This window comes from Arachis duranensis, chromosome 7 (genome assembly GCF_000817695.3).
Source record: "Arachis duranensis cultivar V14167 chromosome 7, aradu.V14167.gnm2.J7QH, whole genome shotgun sequence".
NCBI lineage: Eukaryota > Viridiplantae > Streptophyta > Magnoliopsida > Fabales > Fabaceae > Arachis > Arachis duranensis.
In genome coordinates, this window is record NC_029778.3 from 5,601,643 (window position 1) to 5,619,845 (window position 18,203).

At 31.4% G+C, this 18,203-nt stretch overlaps 1 protein-coding gene and 1 pseudogene across 1 annotated transcript; both read left to right on the forward strand.

Annotated features, from left to right (window-relative positions):
* Positions 1–414: 414 nt before the first annotated feature.
* Positions 415–4,094, forward strand: LOC107496692 (hydroxymethylglutaryl-CoA lyase, mitochondrial-like; annotated as a pseudogene).
* Positions 4,095–15,994: 11,900 nt separating this feature from the next.
* Positions 15,995–16,686, forward strand: LOC110273500 (zinc finger protein ZAT2-like). Its single transcript, XM_021126624.1, has 2 exons — positions 15,995–16,129; positions 16,363–16,686. Exons 1-2 carry the CDS (start codon positions 15,995–15,997, stop codon positions 16,684–16,686), a joined length of 459 nt encoding a protein of 152 aa, XP_020982283.1.
* Positions 16,687–18,203: the final 1,517 nt, after the last annotated feature.

Consider the following 18,203-nt stretch of genomic DNA (forward strand, 5'->3'; position numbering starts at 1 on the left):
GAATATATTTAGAACATTATATATTAATATAATATCTAAATATCTCGTATTAATTTTATGTTTATTTAATTTGGCATTAAATAGATTTTTTTTATTATAATTAAATTTATAAATAGACACTCTTGATTGTATAACAATATATAAAATAATATTTAAATATCAAATTTATTTTTAAAATATTATTATTAATTTTTAAATTTTGTATAAAACAGTTATTTCAATATTTATTGTATTTTATATATTAAGATCACAATCACACTTCAAGCCAAATTAAAAAAGGAAAGAAAACAAATTGTTTGGTCGGCTAACTAAAAAATCAAAGATCCAAAATTGTGGAGGAGGAATTTTTTTTTTCTTAAAAAAAATTGATATAAAATTTAAAATTTTTTTAATTGTGTGTAGCAGAAACAAGAGGGAAAGAAAAGAAGCGTAGAGGGAAAAAGAAAACGCCAACTACCAACTGATTCCTTATTCTACCTACTTCTATTTCACCCCCAATTTCTAGGGTTTCCTTTCTCTTTCTTCCCTTCATTCCAGGTCTGTCTGCTTCTTCCGATTCTCAATTTCATTTGCTCGTCTTCAATTAACCCAATTTCGCATACTCATATTTTAAAAAGTTCGTTTTTTCCCTCCTTTCTTTTTTTTTTTTTGTGGTTTCGTTGATTATGACTGTTTCCCTAAATTTCTTTTATATGTTGAATTAATTACTTCTGATTTAAGCTTATGTTTCAACCTCTAACTGTGAGATTTGCGTTTTTTTTCAATAAAAAGAATAAAAGTTTTTGCTGGTTGCTAACTTGGTATTGCTACCACACTTGGAGTCAATTGTGATCACATGCAATTTTGAAAATCCCCCTAATAAAGCATGATAATTTAGCAGACAATGCTGTTTATTTGTTGAAATTTTATTGATATTGATCTTATAAAATGGGGAATGAAGAATTCACTTTTATATATGCTTAGTACAACACAAATTTGGGGAAGTTGTGAGTGGAAGAATGTGATTCATTTACATTCCACACCACAATTTTTTGGTCATTACTAAGTATGAAAGTGAGTTGAAAGTGATTTTCTTGCCTTTGAAGATTGAAAATTTAAACCTTTTATATTCCGGGTTCGTTTTCAATTGTCTCCTCATTTTCCACCTGTTCAAGTAATACAGAGCTGAGTTTAATTACAGCTCATAATGTTTCTGTTTCCGCTCGCGGAGTTTTAATTTGCATTACAAGTTATTTCATTACTTTGTATATGATATATAGGGGCAATGACTTTAACTAAAAAATTTAACTGATTGCAAAGGAGAATGTTAAATCAGAACTGTATATCTTGTATGAGGATAAGTAGACACATAATTTGTAGATGAAATTTTGCATATACTTATAATGTTATTGTATATCCTTGCTTGCAATAACACATCTTTTGCCAATTTCCTTCAGTTCATCCACTTCACCATGTCGAGCTTGGAGGAACCGCTTGGTCTTGACAAGTTGCCGAGCATGAATACTGTTGACAGGATTCAGAGGTTCTCGTCTGGTGCTTGCCGTCCTAGAGAAGATTACTTTGGTATGGGAATCTGCTTTATTGAAGGACGAAGTTGCAGCACATCTAACAGCTGCGAGTTAGTCAAATGTTTCAATTTAAGTTTAGAAACTTAATTGGATTCTAGTCCGTGGTATTATTTAGTCATCTCTGTACTGTATCCATAACGTTGACCCAATCGTATCTTGTTGCAGTGAAGACAATGAAGAGTATACAGCGGAGACTTACCCATGGAAAAGGCACACAAGAGACATCGCTCAATGTCGCTCCTTCAGTCAAAAGACTATGACCAAAGGGAGAAACTCAATGAAGTTTGGAATGATTGATGATTCTTTATCTGATTTCCGCTCTAGTCCAAGGGGGAATAGCAAAGACATACCACATTCAACACATAAGGTAATTCAACGGCTGCAGTATTTTGTAGTTATTTTACTGCTACTAAGGTTGGTTTATAGACATTACCACTTTACATTTTGATTTATGTATAGATTGTAAACTTTGTGATTTGTATATTTCCATATTTTCCTGACTTGATAATTGGAATATTAAAAATTTTCAAAATGGCATAACGCAGTTTCTGAGTAGCATACCGAGTTATGTGAAGATAGTTAAAGTTGGTCCAAGGGATGGATTACAGAATGAGAAGAGCACTGTACCAACAGCTGTAAAGATTGAATTGATTCATAGACTAGCTACTTGCGGGTTGTCTATTACTGAGGCTACAAGTTTTGTATCTCCCAAATGGGTGGCACAGGTGAAGTAGTTATTGTAACCTGATGTTGATGCTTTTAATCGTGATTGTGGTGGTTGATTTTTTCCAGTGTTCACTTATCTGAAGCTTCGAATGGTTTTTGATACAATATTTATGAATCACTTACATATAAAATTACAATCCAACCATGTCATTCTGAATTACTTCTATAGATATTATCCTTCCTTTTCTTTCGATCTGTTTTTTAAATCCTTCTTTTTTTCTTGGTCTTTACTTTTGTCTTCCAGTTGGCTGATGCAAAGGACGTGATGCAAGGGGTTCATGGCTTGGAAGGCATCAGATTGCCAGTTCTGACTCCTAATTTAAGGGTATGTATTTCTAAAAAAGATATAAAAAATAGGAATATTCATTGAAGATTCACATTCATATTTCTTACTTATCATATTTATAGGGCTTTGATGCTGCTATAGCAGCTGGTGCAAGAGAAGTAGCTGTTTTTGCATCAGCATCTGAATCATCTCAAAATCAAACATTAACTGTAATATTGAAGAGAGTCTTGTTCGTTACCGGGCTGTTACCCGTGCTGCTAAAGAACTATCGATTCCTGTTCGAGGGTATGTCTCTGATTTTCTTTATTTATCCCATAAAAATCACTTTAAAAAAAAAAAAGGTTACAATGGGTTCTGCCTATTCTGAATTCTAATGGTTTTCTGTGTTGAACAATCATAGATATGTATCTTGTGTTATCGGATGCCCAGTGGAAGGACCAATTCCTCCCTCAAAAGTGGCATATGTTGCTAAAGAACTATATGATATGGGCTGCTTTGAGATCTCCCTTGGCGACACAATTGGTGTCGGCATGCAAGGTAAAAAATTACCCATGGATTTTTTTTATCTTTAAAATTTAAGCATTTCCTTAGCAGCAAATTTTTTTGTTTCAATAATAAACAAGATTCTGTCTTCTTTTAGAGTATCTTGTTAAGTAAGACCTTGATAAGAAAAAAAAAATTCAGCTCTTGGCTTAGATTGAGAATAAATATCAAACTTTGGCTTTCAAATTTATTAAGAATTTGTTATCAGCTCCTTGATAATATACTTGCATTGATCTCTTTTCGTTCTGTTATGTTCAGGAACTGTAGTTCCTATGCTTTTGGCTGTCATGGCTGTTGTTCCGACAGAGAAGCTCGCAGTCCACTTCCATGACACTTATGGCCAGTCCCTTTCGAATATTCTTGTATCGCTCCAAGTAAGTCATCAAACAATTGTTTATACCTTTTACTTGTTTGATCTTTGTGTTGCTAGTTTCAACCAAGAGTAATGCAGGATTTTTTTTTGTCACATGCGTTTTAGATTTCCACAAACAAGCTTGAAAACCATTAATGGAAAAAAAAATATATTAATTTGCATGTTAACAATAGATGGGGGTTAGTACGGTGGATTCCTCTATAGCCGGCCTAGGTGGGTGTCCATATGCCAAGGGTGCTTCAGGAAATGTTGTGTACATGCTGAATGGAATTGGTGTGAAGACCAACACGGATCTCGGAAAGCTCATGTTGGTTGGCGACTTCATCAGCAAGCAATTGGGGCGCCCGTCTGGTTCGAAGACTGCCGTCGCCTTGAGCCAAGTCACCGCCGAAGCCTCTAAGATATAAGATTAATATCCGTAACAGCAACCGAGCTCGTCCTATGCAAGGTTGGCTATAGATATAAGATTAAGTAATGTACCATAATATAACATTGTTATATTCAAATGCTTAAAGCAGTAACATGTCATTCCACACATTTTTTATGCTACCATTCTATTATACAAATAGAAGAGGAATAAAATGATTACTTCTATTGATTGTCTGAGAAGTAAGAATGAATCAAATAGTGAATTTGATTTTCCAATTGTATGTGCAAACTGAAAATGTGAATTTTGCTAATTTCAGTTATTATTGTACTTGTTGCAACACATAATAATAACTGATTTAATTAATAATTATATTTTTAAGAGACCAATTTATTAAGATATTTGATCTTTTAATAACTAAATTGACTCACAATTAATTTTTCAAGACTATATTTTGATAATTAATCATTTGATTTGTGTTTGTAAGTGTGCCATGTCCTAGACATTGCATGTATGTATATTTCTTTTGCTATGATTTGTTTAATACACAAATCCCAAAAAAGAAAAAGAAAAAAAAAATGAGCGATAATAATCAAATTCTAAATATTTTGGTTATAAAACTCTCCGATGTATTGGACGCTATCCCGTAAATCGCGTGAAATAACCAATTATCAGCCATGTCTAGGTTTGTGAGAACCACCTTTTTCCTTTTCTTCTTCTTCATCATACAACAACAAACTCATCACCCGAATCCCTTCTTCCTTTTCTTCTTCTTCATCACATCCTTCCGATAACAACAACCAACTCATCACCCGAATCTTTCAGATTCTCTCTTCCAGGGACTCGGACGCTGCCCTCGATGCGTCTCTCTCCGCCCTAACACTCCCCCGTCTCGACCAGTCCTTCGTCCTCACCGTACTCCACCATGGCACCACCGCCGCACACGTCTACCCCTGTCTCCGCTTCTTCCATTGGGCCGGCCGCCAGCCCGGCTTCCACCACACTCGCGGCACCTTCTCCGCCATCTTCCGAATCCTCGCACGCGACAGATCAAGGTCAAGCGACGGATCCACCATTCTCGAGGAATTCCTCGAATCCTTCCGCCGCCGTGGCCCCGCCTTCCACCCGCGTGTGCGGTTCAACGATACTCTCGTCGTTGGATATGCTATTGCGGGTAAGCCTGAGAATGCACTCCAACTGTTGGGTAAAATGCGGTTTAATGGTTTGGACTCGGATATATTTGGTTATAACGTACTCTTGGTTGCCCTGGTTAAGAAGAATTATTTCGATTTTTTTGATGACATTATTAGGCATGTTAGGATGAGGGGTTTTCAGGATTGGTATACAAATGCGGATGTTATGAGGAGGTTGTGCAAGCAGCGGAAGTTGGCTCAGGCGGAAAATTTTTTGTCTGGCTTGGTGGATGATGACGAGCGGATTTTTGGCTCCCAGATGTTGGAAGAGCTACTAAATTCCTTGTGCAAGCAGGGGAAGTAGGACATGTATGAGACTGCTGTTGTGCTGGGCTTCTTTTGCAAGGCGGGGATGGTGGATGACACTTTTTTAACCAGAATATTCACCTGGAGGTTGGAGTTTCTGCTGTCCCCAAATTATATGGTCCATTGGTACATGATACACGCTCTGTGTTGGGGCGGAAACACCAAGGAAGCATTCAGTGTGTTGAAGAGCTCGATCGATCACCGTTGTATTCCAGATAGTCTGACTTTTACTTGGCTTGCTGATGTTCTGTATAGAGACCGCATGATTGATGAGATGAAACAGCTGATTGCCTTGAAGAGGAAAATTATGCCTATTGGTTCCATCTATGACACCTTTATAAGGGGATTGATGATAGATCTTTGATACATGGGGAATTTAAATGTGCCTGCAGTGCCTGTGCAGATATGATCAAGGGTTTTAAAGAGTTGAATAAGGGAAATGTTAAAAGAGTTGAATAGGGTTTTAAAAATTTTAGTAAATAGATACATCATCCCCCCAAATTTGTGTTTCCTTTCTTATAGTTGAATAGGGTTTTAACATGAATTTTCTATTTTAGTAAAGAACAGAATAGGCAAATTTTGCTTCTTTTCTGCTTATTTCAAGCTCACAAGTTTCTTGTTTAGTAAAGTTTTAATGGTGTTGCAATCTTGAGACACTTTGATGGCATGCTGAATTAATTGATTCTTTTATATCCTGTGATATATAGTTTGATGATTCAATGGGGTTGAATGATGAAACCACAGATGTTCATGATTGGAAAGAACAGAATCTTGTGGCGGATATAGCATCATCAAAGATACTAGCAAAAGATTCGTGCAAAAATTTCTATTCATGACATAAGCTCAACTTTTTCAATTCTCTCCAATTATTACTTTTTATGTTAATAAAAATCTGTCTCTTAAAATAAACATCAAACAAATACAACCGACTAAAACAAAAACTACCTAGATAATCTAATTACTTGTGAAGTAATATAAAATAAAATTTTAATTATTTTATATTTTTATGTTAGTTATAGTTTAAAATATTATTTTAATATAATTTTTTAATATTATAAAATTTTTTTGCAATAATTAATTTTAATAAATAAAAAATACTCATATATTTTATATTTAATTATTTAAAAATAAAAAATTTTGTTGCCGTTTAAAGTATTGTGTATTAAAGTATTGCCATTTAAAGTATTTATTTATGTACTATAATATTTTATATTTATTAGAGTCCATCAATGCTCTTCTTTTATATTAGCCTTTGATTTTCATCTAATAAGATCTAATGACACATATAAGTGTGGCTCATTCAATAAGCACATAATTGTTGAGCTCGTTTTAGACATACTCCCAATTTTTCGAAGCCCGAAAATTCAAAAGTTGTTGAATCAAACAACTGAAACAAGTTCATATTCAATTACACATGTCAAGGATTTAAGAAGAGATTAAAACTCAAGATAGAAGATCTTTTAATCTTTTGGTATGTGCATATTTGCAGAAGAAAAAAAAAAGAGTGAAACATCAAATAAAAAAGGAAACAAAAAGGGAGAGAAAAACTAACAAAGGAATAAAAAAAAGTGAAGAATTTGAAAAAAAATAGTTTTTTGTTCACTTTTATGTGAGTATGAATAAAAAACTGTCATTAAAAACACTCAAATACAATTCAGATTTCATAAGATAGTAATTGGCTCATAAAAATTATATGTTTTGTGTAAAAAAGTTTAAGGAATTAACTACAATATCAGTCAATTCAATTAATTTCTTTTTATTTTTATTTTTAAAATTTAAAAAATTAAGATGGTGAAGTTTTTTTTTATAATGAACTTATTTTTTCAATTAATTGACTACTATTGGTGGTTTCCTACGGAAATCGATTTTGTGCAAATTGATTGAAATAAAATATTCTCTTTGTTTCTGAAAAAAAAATCATAAGTAATTAAAATTTTTTTTTATGTATATTTTTTCTGTTATTGGATAATGTCAAGGATCAAGATCAAGAAGCTATAAATCTTGGTTAACTATGTGTAGTTAAATTAATAAATGAAATTCTGTTACAAGGTTCAGTTACACAATATATCTTTATAAATAACAATGCCTTATACATAAAGAAGTGAGTTTAATACATGATAGTTCATTCTGATTTTCTCTCAATTCACTTCTTCTCTGTTCTTCTCTTTGTATTCTACAATTTCATTTTCTGCATCATCAACTTTACTACTCTTATCAGACACTTTACATGGTATCCAAAGCCTAATAGTTGACACCATGGCTATGATCCTTTCTAACGCTTCCAACTCCAAATATTGTTTACCAGTTATCTCTGATAAGCTCAATGGCAACAACTTCCTAACGTGGAAACAAACTGCAATCATCATAGTGGAAAGTCAGAATCTTAAAAGCCACTTCAAGAAGGAGAACATCCCAGCTCAAATGGTGGATTCTGGAGACCCAGCAAAACCAACAAAGACTGAATCAGAAACCTTCAAAGAATGGAGATTCCAGGACAAATCTCTTATGACTTGGCTATTGGCATCTATGGATACAACATTCAAAAATAAGATTGTGCACTACAAATTCTTCTATGAGATGTGGGATACTATTCTTGAATTCTTTACAGCATCATCAAGGGTAAGAATTTAGAGTCTTCGATCACAATTAAAGTCTGTAAGACTCACTACTACCACTACTGAATATCTTACAAAAATTAGGCAATTAGTAGATTCATTAATTGCCTTAGAGGCACTGTTCTCTGAAGATGAATATATTCAAACCATTCTTGATGGAGTCAATAAAGAATATCAAGGCTTCATTGGCACTGTCATGACAAAAATGGGTAAGTTTACAGTAGTTGAAACAGAATCATACCTGATAGCATATGAAGACATACTAAATCGATTCAAGAAACCTTCACAACCAATTCCTTTAGTCAATTTATCTCAATCTTCTATCCCTTCGGATCAGAATTTTCAAAGAAACTACAATCCTTCTAGAGGCAGAGGAAGAGGAGGAAGATTCATGAGAGGTGATAGATTTACCAACTCAAGTCGCTTGTTTTGTCAAATCTGTAATTGCCCCGGACATGCTGCTTGGAGTTGTTATTATAGATTTGACCAGCAATTTCAGTCACCTAATGCAATGTTTTCAACTCAATCATATCACCCTCCAGCTCCTCCACCATCCTTTCATCAACCTAGGGCATTCTTGGCAGCACCACCATCATCATCATCGTCACAAAATACAGCTTGGTATCCTGACTCTGGAGCCAGTCATCGTGTGACAGCTGAACCTAATAACCTTCTTCAAGCTGCTGAGAATCAGATTGGGTCAGATCAGTTGTATATAGGTAATGGTCAAAGTATCAAGATTTCTAACTCTGGTTCTTCTACTCTTTATGATTCAAATACTGCTCTTTCTTTTAAATTAACTAATCTATTACTTGTGCCTCAAATAACCCAAAATCTATTGAGCGTTTCTAAATTTGCAGTTGATAACTCGGTCTTTTTTTAGTTTTGGCCTCACTATTGCTTTGTTCGTGATCAGGCTATCAGGAATCATCTACTTCAAGGGATAGCTAAGAATGGAATTTATGTGTTTCCCAATCTGTATGTACCAAAAACTCTTTTCCCAACCCCAAATTGTGTAAAGCAACAAACTGCACTAACTGCTACTTCAATTCTCAATAATTCTATAGATATATGGTATAAGAGACTTGGCCATCCCTCTATAAAAACTGTCTCACATATTCTGAATAAAAATCAAATTTTACATTTAAAATGCTCTACTCCTATATCTTTTTGTAAATTCTGTTCTATGGCTAAGTTACATCAATTACCTTTTTTCAAATTCTCAATATGTGTATGTGCATCCCGTAGAACTTGTCTACATAGATATTTGGGACCAGCTCCTATAGTTTATCAGAATGATTTTAGATATTATATTAGTTTTGTAGATGCTTATAGTAGATACACTTTTCTTTCTCTTCTGGTTAATAAATCTGAAGCCTTAGCAGCTTTTAAGCAATATAAAACTACTTTGGAAAGACAAACCGGACATCAGCTTAAAGCTATACAAAGTGATCATGGTCTTGAATTTTTTTCTAATTCCTTCAAGACTTATTTGATTGAGTAGGGAATTATTCATAGACTTTCATGTCCTTATACACATCAACAACAAGGGACAGTGGAAAGAAAACATCGACATCTTACAAAAATTGGTCTATCACTTCTTGCCACAGCTGCTCTTCCATTACAGTTTTGGGATTATGCATTCCAAACTGCTGCTTATCTCATTAATCGACTTTCTACTCCTGTTCTCAATCAATTATCTCCCTTGGAAAAACTCTTTCATCAGCAACCAGATTACACTTTTCTTAAAGTATTTGTTTGTGCTTGCTATCCTCTATTGAGGCCTTACAACAAACATAAATTTGATTACAAATCTCATTTATGTTTATTCTTAGGCTATGATTTTAGTCACAAAGGCTATAAATGTCTTTCTCCATCAGGTAAACTATATATATCAAGAAATGTTATTTTTGATGAAACAAGATTCTCATACTCTTTCCATTTTACTTTACAACATTCTTCTATTTCAGACTCCTCACCTCTCTTACCTACACCACAAGTTATCCGTGAACCACCATCACCAATTAAATTACATACACCTCCTTTAGAACCACCAATTTCTCCCTTTATCTCATCCCTTCCCTCTTCAAATCAGCCTCACTCAGCTTCACATCTTACATCAGTAAATCGTGACCTTCAATCTCCTACAGTGTCTACCGGCCCAATTCCAACTTCAGATATGGGAATAGTGTTACCTCTTCAATCATCCATTATCTCTTCTTCTTCATCACAAGTATCACCACCTCTTTCTCCACCACCATCCAACATTCACCCAATGAAAATCAGATCTAAATTTGAAATCTCTAAACCTCGAGTCTTTTCTACTATCACTTTCTCATTGCATAGTGATTCAGATTTTCTACATCATATACTAAAAACAGCTTCAGAAGCATTAAAACATGCTCATTAAAAACAGGAGTGCAAACTGAGTATTCTGCACTTTTAAAATGCCAAACATGGGATCTAATCTCCCCACCACCTAGTGTTGTTATTATAAGCAGCAAATAGATCTTTGCATTGAAAAAGAATTCTTAAGGCCAAGTCATTAGATATAAAGCTAGACTTGTGGCCAAGGAATTTCATCAAAGTGAGGGTGTGGACTTTGAGCAAATTTTTAGTCTTGTGATTAGACCTTAAACTATCCAAATTGTGCTCTCAATTGTCTTGTCTCGAGGCTGACAATTGAGACAATTTGATTTTGACAATGCATTTCTCAATGGTAATTTACATGAAACAGTTTATATATAACAACCTTCAGGATTTTGTGACACTAACCCTTCTCTTGTTTGTAGATTACGAAAAGCTATTTATGAACTCAAACAAGCTCCTAGAGCTTGGTTTCTAACCTTATCTACTACATTAAAGAAGTTTGATTTTATTAGTACTCGTTCAGATCCTTCTTTATTCATAAGATATACTAATACATCTGTAACTCTATTATGTGCATATGTTGATGACATTCTATTCACCGGAGATAACCTCTCTGAATTACAATTATTAATTCAGCAACTTCACTCTATTTTCTCTCTTAAAGACCTTGGCAAATTCAATTTTTTTTTCTTGGCTTTGAAGCCAATTACGTGAATGATTCTCAAATTTTACTGTATCAAAAGAAATATATCACTGACTTACTTGATAGAACCAAAATGACTATGGCTAATTAAACCCCAACTCCTATGGTTGCTTCTTCAAAATTGTCAGCTAATGATTCCTCTCATTTTGAAGATCCAAAATTAATTCATTCTATTGTATGGCCATCTAATATCTCACACTTACTAGGCCAGACCTCACATTTGCTGTTAGCAAGATTTGTCAGTATATGCACAATCCCACTGTCAATCATTGGAAAGCACTCAAAAGGATACTTAGATATATTAAAGGAAGTATGGATCAGGGTCTCTTATTTACAACCTGTACTGACTTTCGATTATTTGCTTTTTCAGATGCTGATTGGGGAGCAGATACTGATGATAGAAAAAGTGTTACTGGATATTGTGTCTACCTAGAAACAAACTTGATTGCATGGAAAAGCAACAAGCAACGTGTCGTTAGCTGATCAAGCACAGAAGCTGAATTTCGTGCAATTGCTGCAGCTCAATCTGAAGTCATTTGGATACAAAATCTACTTCATGAGTTACATCTCTCTCTCACCATAGCTCCTACTCTATACTGTGACAACTAAAGTGCTTGCCTTCTTGCTACAAATCCAATTTTACACAGCAAATCTAAGCATTTCGAACTAGATCTTCACTTTGTGAGGGACCAAGTTACACATAAGAAATTATTTGTCACTAATATTCCTTTCTCAGATTAGGTGGCTGACATATTTACCAAGCCACTATCAATGCCTCTCTTTTCTAAATTTTGTGGCAAACTTCGTGTTTGTTCATCTCCTACACTCAGTTTGAGGAGGGCTGTCAAGGATCAAGATCAAGAAGCTACAGATCTTGGTTAACTATGTGTAGTTGAGTCAATAACTGAAATTCTGTTACAAAATTCAGTTACACAATATATCTTTATAAATAACAATGCCTTGTTCATAAAGAAGTGAGTTTAATACATGATAGTTCATTCTGATTTTCTCTCGATTCACTTCTTCTCTGTTTTTCTCTCTGCATTCTACAATTTCATTTTCTGCATCATCAATTTTACTACTCTTATCAAAAACTTTACAGATAAAAATCATTTATATTTTGTTCATTAATTTTTTTTTAGTCTATTAGCTATTAGGCGGAGTAGTAAAGATATGAAAAAAAATTAAAATAACTTATAGAAACTCCTTTTCGGTGACATTATTTTTTATCCTAAGAAAAATATGTATAAATTTGAAAAATTATATAACATAGTACAAACTGTAAAAGAAAATAATTCTATAGTAACGATTTTATTTTTGGAAAAAGGTAAGGATTTCTATTTCAATTTTTAAGTACAAACAAATTGGAATTGATTTTTTTGTTTTGAATTCCTTTCCTTCTCTACTTCATGACTTCTATTTCACATTTTTAGAAGGAAATCAACGGAGTAAAAATCAATTAAAAAAGTAAGCAAGACATTTAATTAAAACAGAAATAATTCAAACAGAACATTTTTCTTCTTTTTTTTTTTTACATTAAAAATATTGATCCTTTAGCATTCTTAATTCCCAATTTAATTTTTCTATTAAATTAAAAAAAACTGAAAACTTTATTTAACTAATATATTTTTTATTTAGGTATTTATAGTGGACGATAATAACTAAGACTTGGTTTGGTAAAACTTTTGAAAGAGGTGTTTGTGTTTTTTAAAAGTTCAAATACCTCATTTTGTGTTTGGTAAATAAAAAAGACCACATGTTTGTACTTGCAACTTTTAAAAAATTGGGATACTTTTAAAAGCACGGTAGATCTTTTTAAAGTTTGGCTTGCACTTTTCAAAATTTAAAAGTCTAATAAAATCTCATATATTAACTAATTTTTAAATTTAATACTTATATTTATGTCTATTATAATATTTTTAAATTCTAAAGTTATTTTACTAAACGCAATTGTTATTGCTTGTAATTATTGAAAGTTATTTTTAATTTAATTTACCAAATATAAATACTACAACTTTTAAAAAGTTATCTTTTAAAAATTAACTTTTATAAATTATTTTTGAAAAATAAAATTTTTATGAAACTAAATTTAAATCCCTTTGTAATTTTTAAAGTGATGATGACTAAGAATTCCTCTTCATACCTATTTTGTCTAATTAAATCAAGAATAAGATGTAATAAAATCTTAATAAAAAAATCTCCTTTTTGTTTACATTTTAGATATTGTTTAAACATAATGTATTAAAAATTTATTAATTAAATCTAACAAATAAATAATATATTATTCCAGATATATATTTATATTTAAAAAATTAAGGAAAAAAAATGAGAGACACAACTATATATAAAGTCCAAAAGTCCACAAAAAATCGAAGACTACTACTCCTCGATTTGAGGGTGAAGAATACCTATATCAAAAAAATTCGAAATCAATTATTAATTAAGAAAAAAATTAATTCTTGATTTTTTGGTATATAAACATTTAAATTTTTGTAAATTTTAAAATATATTTAAATTTTTTATTTTTTAAAAGTTTAGATATATTAATCTTTAAATTTATTTTCCAAATAAATAGCAAAAATAAATCTGATTTGTCTCCGTTTTGAAAAAGTCAAAATTTAAAAATATTTTTAAATTTTTAAAAATTTAAATTTTAACAAAAGATGAATGAGTTATTTATTTTTTTCTCATTAATTAAATTACGATAAAACAGACAATTAAACATTATGTCTACACTACTTTTAGTTTGGGGAAAGATTTCAAATTCAATTAATTAGAAACTTCTTTTTATTTGCAGATTACTATAATAATAATAATATTTAATTCAATTCAATTGTTACCAATAATAACCGTCCTCTTCTAATTCCATTCTCCTGAGTCGTTTCTCCTCTCTTCTCTATTCACAGTATCACACTTTTCAACTTCTTTTTTCTTAAACCCTCTTCGCTTCACATTCTACCTCTTTCTCTCTCTCTTCAGATATGACAGTGAAGAAATTCAGCTTGTAACGTTCTGATCTTATGTTTGATGAAGAAACTATGGTTAGTTTATTATGTTCTTCATCTAATTCACCAATAATCAAGATCAATTTTATTATTTTGTTTTAGTTACCTTCAATTTTTTGTGCTAGTTTATTTTTCATCTTAATCTTTACCCTAATCTTCTTGATTTCTCTGATACGATATATAGGAAAAGAAATTATTTCTTTTTTGTTATAATGTGTCGAATGAATTGCTGGATGTTATTTCTTAATTATTCTTAATTTATTTATTTAGAGTCTTCCTTCTTTGATCTTCTTAAGCTTATAATTGATGAGATGATGCACGCATGATGTAGCTTCTTAATTTTACTTACATGTGTATTTTTAATTAATTGGAAATTAAAATTCTTTTCTTAATTTAAGTCTTTGATTTTGTTGTTTATCCTTTCACCGCAATCTTCATCATCAATATCTTGTTAATTTCTGACAATGATTCTTTCCGTTTTTTCAATTTTTCTTCGTCTTAATAATTTCGTTCCTCTGATTTGTTCTTTCTATTTCAGCTCCTTTCATTGTTGACGCTATAATCGTTCCTCTTCAATCATCGTCAAGACAATTCTAAAGGCAATTGAATTTCAGGTACTAGTTAAATTTCTGCCTTCAACATATATATGAACTACTACTATTTTGCTTTTTAATTAATTTATGGTAATCTAACCTTAAAATTAATCTCTTTTTTGTGTGGTCTTCAATTTTTAGGGTTTTTTCCCTTAGTGTGTGTTGAATTTTTTTTAAGCTTAACAATGTAGTCGGATGAACCAGTGATTAAGAAAAGTTTCAAGTTAATTGATAGTATGGGTTAGGGTTAGTTATCATGTTCATCCTTTTTACAGTAGCTCAATGTGTTTAGGTTTTTAGAGGAGGTTCTAAATGTTTTAAATCTGATACTTTATTTCAAAGTCTTTGTTAAATATATTAAAAATTTTATTAAAATTAATAAATAAATTATGTCTTATAAAAGTAATTCTTGGAACTTTTGAAAGGATGATTTTTACCAAATATTTATTAGGTTTTGTATAAAAAATTTGGATTTATAAGGATAATTTTTTGTGTTAATTGACTAGATTATTTTTTATAATATAATATACATATTAAAACATGAATATTTAATTTAGTACATAAATATATAAAAGAACTTTACCTATTATATAATGAGTGTTACATTTTTTTCATTGTATAATAAAATCTGTTAAAGATGAATAAATTATACTATGTCTACACCAAATTTAATTACTAAAGTATGTTATTAGCATAAAATATATGTTAAAATATAAATTTATATTAAAAATAAATTAAATTAAATATGTATTTATACATAAATATATTAATGATCGATTTTAGAGTACAAATAATATTATAAATTTAAGTATTTTTATGTTTATGACTCAGCTCTCAGTCGAAGAATAAGAATTTATTCTTTCCAATAATAAATAATATTCGAAAATATGAATAATAAAGTTACAAACATAGGTTAGACAAACTCTATTCTCATTTCCTTTGTTTAACTTGTAATAATAACTTGTTATTATATATTGAATTTTCTTTTTTCTTGTAGAAAAGATGAATGGATCAGCATCATCATCATCACCTTCAAAGAAGATAAAGGTAAAAAAAACTGAAGATACAAATGAAAAACCAGTTACACCACCCATGCGTGAGTGTGAGTTTTGTGGGAAGAAATTCAGCTCCGGAAAAGCTCTTGGCGGCCATAAAAGATTCCACCTTCAACTTCTAAGAAAAGAGAGAGAATCCGCCAACAAGTTGGCGGTTACTACTGATAATTATGGTGGCGGCGACACGAAAACAACATAAAGTTACTATCCTCTTTGAATTCTCCTAACAAGAAGCTACTTTGTTATCTCTGCAACAAAGAGTTTTTATCAGAGAAGTCCTTATTCGGCCACATGAGATCTCATCCTGGAAGAGAATGGAAGGGTATTCACCCTCCAAATGATGATGATAACGGTTTAATGGAACCTGTGGCGGTTTCACCAATACCATCATCATCATCACCTTCTATTGATATATCAAAATTCGAGGTAAGAAAGGAATTTTCGATGGAATTCTTGAAGGTGTTGTTGCTATTATGGATGACAAATCCCATGAGAATAATAAGAGTAGTTTCGATCTATAAAATAGGGCAAAAATTGAGCATGATTATGGTGATAGAGAAAAGGAAAAAGAGGGTGATTTGGTCAAAGAAGGGTGTAATTTGAAGAAAAGGAAAAGAATATTATCTAACAATATGAACGATGAAATTACAACTAATAAGAAGAACACAAAGTTGATAGTAAGACTCAAGACTCGTCCTCAACACGAAGAAGATAATGTCGTCGGCGATGATGGATCCTCAGCCGAGAAAGGATTTCAATGCAACATTTGTGACGAGTATTTTGCAACAATTCAATCTTTAAGAGGACATAGGTCAAACCACAACAAAGAGAAGAAAAGCAAGAGTCACAAGAATGATGGTGATGATAATGAACAAATAAGGAATATTACAGAAGAATCAAGTGAACCTAGTTCAAAAATTCTTAGAGAGTTTGATTTGAATGAGCTACCTGAGAATAATAATAATATAGATGGAGGAAGTTAGCATGTATTCATCATTTTCAGATCCTAATATATCAGTGACTACTTGAATATTGTACTTGGCTTTGAACTAAAAATTTTGTTTATTTTAATATCTTAGCTTGCTCAAATTCTTTCGTAACATATATTAATAAATAAATAATTAGTTCGTTGTTTTCAAATATACTTTGCTTCATAAATTATACTCGTTTACTCGCATTTTTAGATTTAAATGTTCATAACTTTATATGGTATAAAAGTATATAATCAACTATATAATGTCTAAAGAATGTTTGCAATTCAAAATATCAGATCTGATTCTCTACTATAAATATAAATATAGAGAAATAAACATTCGAAATTTTATATATTATCATTCTTATGGCAGAAAATATTCATGAATCACTTTTGAGTTATATATTTACAAAATTGTAGGTAAGTTTTGGTTGGATTAGAAACAAAAGTTTAATATGTTTTATATATTTTATCATATATTTTATACAAATAATTAGTTTGGTAATTAATTTTTTTTTGTAAGACAACAGACCGAATTGAAAAAACGAACTCAACTATTATGTGCTTATTGAATGAGCCACATTTATAAAGGCCGTTAGATTTTATTAGATGAAACTCAAAGGCTAATATAAAACAAGAGCATTGATAGACTCTAATAAATATAGAATATCCTAGCACATAAATAAATGCTTTAAATGACAATACTTTAATACACAATACTTTAAACGGCAACAAAATCTTTTATTTTTAAATAATTAAATATAAAATATATAAATATAAAATATATGAGTATTTTTTATTTAATAAAATTAATTATTATGCAAAACTTTTTTATAAGGTGATTAATAGGATGGATGGCGTTTGGTGGCCCAAGTGTATGAAGGAGGAGGGCTCCAGATGAATCTACAACTCAGGAGGCTCCGTCCGACTTGTGCTCGCGAGTGAATGGGGGGTGGTATCTGCAAAGACACTCCGATGCCTAAGTTAGCAAGAGTGTAAGCAGGTCTAGAGAGTATTAGGCTTAGAGATACCTGAGGGGTGTCAGTGTATTTATAGTGGTGAGCCAATAACCACCGTTGGAGTAGTGCCATATCTTTAGGGTGTTAACCGTCCCATTATCTTAGGGAGGTTAAGATATGGCTTTGCGAAGCGGTTAGAGAGATTTTAGGGGCGGTTACTCATTTGAATGAGTGTTTATCTGCCAGCTAATCTCATACCCGACTTCTTTAGAGTAAGTCGTAGTTGATACCGACTTCTTATGTGAAGGTCGGTACTTAGCTAGGCTTAATCCTTCAGATTAGGCCTTTTAATTGGACCTGGGCCTTTATCATTGGGCCAGGTATGAACAATTATGTAAAACTTTTTAATAATATTAAAAAACTATATTAAAATAATATTTTTAACCGTAATATAAAAATATAAAATCATTAAAATTTTATTTTATATTATTTGATAAATAATTAGATTATTATATTCAAAATTTATTAATTAACTAATTTTGTTAAAGATATTATTATATAAAACAAT

Bases quoted from the DNA above. Each gene is read 5' to 3' on its own strand.
- LOC110273500 (XM_021126624.1), top strand. From the start codon at position 15,995: ATGAGATCTCATCCTGGAAGAGAATGGAAGGGTATTCACCCTCCAAAT. The intron at 16,130-16,362 runs GTAAGAAAGGAA...ACAACTAATAAG, and splicing joins TTGATATATCAAAATTCGAG to AAGAACACAAAGTTGATAGT.